The sequence below is a fragment of the Palaemon carinicauda genome, chromosome 36 (assembly GCF_036898095.1).
Source record: "Palaemon carinicauda isolate YSFRI2023 chromosome 36, ASM3689809v2, whole genome shotgun sequence".
NCBI lineage: Eukaryota > Metazoa > Arthropoda > Malacostraca > Decapoda > Palaemonidae > Palaemon > Palaemon carinicauda.
Window position 1 is genome coordinate 73,229,663 of NC_090760.1, and position 5,000 is coordinate 73,234,662.

The following is a 5,000-nucleotide window of genomic DNA, read 5'->3' on the forward strand; positions in this document are numbered from 1 at the left end:
ATACCTCTTGGCTTCCATCAACTTATGAATTTCTTCTTTTTATCTAATAATATTTTCAAAAGGTGTATATAGAGTACGTTTCATGGGGCTGATCAATATTTTTTCAGACATTTGCCAATTTTTTGACAATTGTGTATGGTTTAAGACTATATTTTATTGTGTTCATCTTTATTATATTTATTTTTTCATTATTCGTCGATGCAGTTGTAGCTAATCATTTCAAATTGAGATGTATATGAATTTGAAATATATTTTATAATTGCTATCATGAATTCCATAAATAATTAAAGAGAAAATTCATTTGAACCATTTATAAGTATGTTTTGGATGTCCAGTGTGTCACTCATCCAGTGAGCACGGTACAAACAAAAGAAAATTTCCCAAGGACCGAAGATATACGGGTTTAAGTGTACTGAACTGCGAAGGGTTGTTCCCGTAGATTTTCGCATTCCTTCCTGCCCTGTCACTCACTGCTCGATGGCGTTTTTTTGTCATCTTGTGTTATCATCATCCTCTGTCGTCCTGAACCTATATTGAATCTCTTTAAATACACGTCGCTTGTTGGCTGCTCACGAGCAAGAGTGCGTGTCATACCAAGTTATGCATGGCAATGTTAATCAATCAATCATCCGGTAATTGATTCTGAAATTGTACATATTAGAAAATAGATGATAATGACAATTATTTTTTTCAGGATTAATTTGAAAATCAAAATAGCTGTTCTCTCAGTGTCAAATTCTTCTAGAAGAAAATATTGTCTATGAATTCCATTATGATAAATGTCAAACACTTATAATATATGTGATTTATTTATGTGCTTTACCTGTGATATTGGTCATTGAAAAGGCTGTTCAGAGGTCTGGCAATATTAAATTTGATATTTTTCTGAGTCTGTGATGGAAAAAGTGCTCTGAAGTGCTACGGTTCCTTCATTTAATTCGCCTTTTATAAATCCGGATTTTTCCTTAACCAAGACCTCTCATGAATCCAAATCTTCGAAGGCGAATCAGAATAGTTTTAACCCATTAGATTCCCACCAGATCCTTTCAATATGTTTATAATATCAATCAGCCAGTTATGAGTGACAACGGTTACGGTGGCACGTTGGGGGGAGGAGGAGGAGGAGGAGGAGGTTGTGGAGACTCCTCCTCAACTGAACGTTCCTCGCACAACTCCTCCACTTTCCTCCTCAGCGACTCGAACCGATCCCATGCCCGCTCCGGGGTCGTCGGGCCTCAGGCTCCGACCCCAGCGCCCCAAGTGACCAGTTGGAGAACTACACCCATACTAGAGGCTCTGACGAGGCCAGCCCAATTGCGGAGCCCGACCCTAGCTGCTCGGAGGCTCACGCGCTGGAAAAGAATAGCCTCGGATGACATGGAGAAGGTGATGATGGAGGAGAAGGATGATGTTGGGGGGAGCCAGCCTGAGGGAGGGGTGGAAAGCAACACCTTTGATGGAGAGGATGCCGATACGGAGGAGACTCTCGGGGACAGCACCGACAGCGGTCTCCTTGGCGGTGGCGTCCCGGCCAAAGATAAAGGGTCGGGTGTACCTCCACTTTCAGATTCCGAGGATGACTCCGCCAGAGTCCTCATTCATCCGCAAGAGGCTTACAGGTGAGTCCAGGTTTGTTGTCATTAATCGGGTGAGATTTACAGATGGGTCCAATTTTTTTTTTTTATCATTAATCGGGTAAGATTTACTGATAAGTCCAGTTTTTTTTTGTCATTAATCGGGTGAGATTTACAGATGAGTCCAGTTTTATTTTTTTTGTCATTAATCGGGTGAGATTTACAGATGAGTCCAGTTTTTTTTTGTCATTAATCGGGTGAGATTTACAGATGAGTCCAGTTTTTTTTTTCATTAATCGGGTGAGATTTACAGATGAATCCAGTTTTTTTTTTGTCATTAATCGGGTGAGATTTACAGATGAGTCCAGGTTTGTTGTTATTAATCGGGTGAGATTTACCGATGAGTCCAGTTTTTTTTTTTTGTCATTAATCGGGTGAGATTTACTGATAAGTCCAGTTTTTTTTTCATTAATCGGGTGAGATTTACTGATAAGTCCAGTTTTTTTTTCATTAATCGGGTGAGATTTACATGTGAGTCCAGGTTTGTTGATATTAATCGGGTGAGATTTACAGATGAGTCCAGTTTTTTTTTTTTTGTCATTAATCGGGTGAGATTTACTGATAAGTCCAGTTTTTTTTTTTTTTGTCATTAATCAGGTGAGATTTACAGATGAGTCCAGTTTTTTTTTTTGTCATTAATCGGGTGAGATTTACAGATGAGTCCAGTTTTTTTTTGTCATTAATCGGGTGAGATTTACAGATGAGTCCAGTTTTTTTTTTTTTTGTCATTAATCGGATGAGATTTACAGATGAGTCCAGGTTTGTTGTCATTAATTGGGTGAGATTTACAGATGAGTCCAGTTTTTTTTTTTGTCATTAATCGGGTGAGATTTACATGTGAGTCCAGTTTTTTTTGTCATTAATCGGGTGAGATTTACAGATGAGTCCAGGTTTGTTGTTATTAATTGGGTGAGATTTACATGTGAGTCCAGGTTTGTTGTCATTAATCGGGTGAGATTTACAGATGAGTCCAGTTTTTTTTTTTTTTTTTGTCATCAATCGGGTGAGATTTACAGATGAGTCCAGTTTTTTTTTTTTTTGTCATTAATCGGGTGAGATTTACAGATGAGTCCAGGTTTGTTGTTATTAATCGGGTGAGATTTACAGATGAGTCCAGGTTTGTTGTTATTAATCGGGTGAGATTTACGTGTGAGTCCAGTTTTTTTTTTGTCATTAATCGGGTGAGATTTACTGATGAGTCATGTTTTTTTTTTGTCATTAATCGGGTGAGATTTACAGATGAGTCCAGTTTTTTTTTTTGTCATTAATTGGGTGAGATTTACAGGTGAGTCCAGGTTTGTTGTTATTAATCGGGTGAGATTTACATGTGAGTCCAGGTTTGTTGTCATTAATCGGGTGAGATATACAGATGAGTCCAGTTTTTTTTGTCATTAATCGGGTGAGATTTACTGATAAGTCCAGTTTTTTTGTCATTAATCGGGTGAGATTTACAGATGAGTCCAGTTTTTTTTTTTGTCATTAATCGGGTGAGATTTACAGATGAGTCCAGTTTTTTTTTTTTTGTCATTAATCGGAAGAGATTTACAGATGAGTACAGGTTTGTTGTCATTAATCGGGTGAGATTTACAGATGAGTCCAGTTTTTTTTTTTTTGTCATTAATCGGGTGAGATTTACATGTGAGTCCAGTTTTTTTTGTCATTAATCGGGTGAGATTTACAGATGAGTCCAGGTTTGTTGTTATTAATTGGGTGAGATTTACATGTGAGTCCAGGTTTTTTGTCATTAATCGGGTGAGATTTACAGATGAGTCCAGTTTTTTTTTTTTTTTTTGTCATTAATCGGGTGAGATTTACAGATGAGTCCAGTTTTTTTTTTTTTTGTCATTAATCGGGTGAGATTTACAGATGAGTCCAGGTTTGTTGTTGTTAATCGGGTGAGATTTACAGATGAGTCCAGGTTTGTTGTTATTAATCGGGTGAGATTTACGTGTGAGTCCAGTTTTTTTTTTGTCATAAATCGGGTGAGATTTACTGATGAGTCATGTTTTTTTTGTCATTAATCGGGTGAGATTTACAGATGAGTCCAGTTTTTTTTTTGTCATTAATTGGGTGAGATTTACAGGTGAGTCCAGGTTTGTTGTTATTAATCGGGTGAGATTTACATGTGAGTCCAGGTTTGTTGTCATTAATCGGGTGAGATATACAGATGAGTCCAGTTTTTTTTTGTCATTAATCGGGTGAGATTTACTGATAAGTCCAGTTTTTTTGTCATTAATCGGGTGAGATTTACAGATGAGTCCAGTTTTTTTTTTTTGTCATTAATCGGGTGAGATTTACAGATGAGTCCAGTTTTTTTTTTCATTAATCGGGGGAGATTTACATGTGAGTCCAGGTTTGTTGTTATTAATTGGGTGAGATTTACACGTGAGTCCAGGTTTGTTGTCATTAATCAGGTGAGATTTACAGATGAGTCCAGTTTTTTTTTTGGTCATTAATCGGGTGAGATTTACAGATGAGTCCAGTTTTTTTTTTCATTAATCGGGGGAGATTTACATGTGAGTCCAGGTTTGTTGTCATTAATCAGGTGAGATTTACAGGTGAGTACAGGTTTTTTGTCATTAATTGGATGAGATTTACAGGTGAGTACAGGTTTTTTGTCATTAATCGGATGAGATTTACAGATGAGTCTGGGTTTTTTTTTGTCATTAATCGGGGGAGATTTACAGGTGAGTACAGGTTTGTTGTCATTAATCGTGTGAGATTTACAGGAGAGTTCAGGTTTGTTGTCATTACTTGGTCGAAGATTTACAGGTGATGACAGGTTACAGATTGTACATCTAATCCCTTGCAAAGAGGTTACAGCTGAGTCAGTGAATGCTAGTAATGCTAGTTTGGAATTTCTGATGTGCAATGCTCATTGTTTTAGTAATTAAATGTTATTTTCACACTAATATACAGGAAATCTTTGTAGGAAAATTGTAAACATTTTTTTCTGTGAAAGCCATGTGCATAATTGATCGCAGTTATCAGGTACTCCAAGGGAATGTGTTGTCACCTATGTTGTTTATCCTCCTCATGTATTTTCTAATGCGTAGAACAGTTGGAGATGGTAGAGAAGGATTGTACTGGATTGGCAGTAGGAAATTAGCAGAAGTAGAGTACTATGCTGATGATGCTGTCCCTAGCAGAACACAACAGGATTTGCAATGCATGAAATTTCACACGATGTTGGGTTCAAGATAAATTGAAGGACAGAGATGATGAGAACGGAACATGCAATGGAAGATGAAATATCATTGGAAGGAGAAAGGATTAATGTGGTAGAATCATTTAAGTATTTAGGAACTATGATCTCCAATACAGGGTCATTAAAATAGGAGTTTAGTCAAAAATTGAAAAAAACAA

General features: G+C 37.1%; 1 protein-coding gene across 1 annotated transcript; it reads left to right on the forward strand.

Moving 5' to 3' along the window:
- Window positions 1-701: 701 nt before the first annotated feature.
- Window positions 702-1,623, forward strand: LOC137628467 (PH and SEC7 domain-containing protein-like). The gene has a single exon (XM_068359624.1). The coding sequence runs from the start codon at window positions 1,078-1,080 to the stop codon at window positions 1,621-1,623; it is 546 nt and encodes a 181-aa protein (XP_068215725.1). The 5' UTR covers window positions 702-1,077.
- The last annotated feature ends 3,377 nt before the right edge of the window (window positions 1,624-5,000 follow it).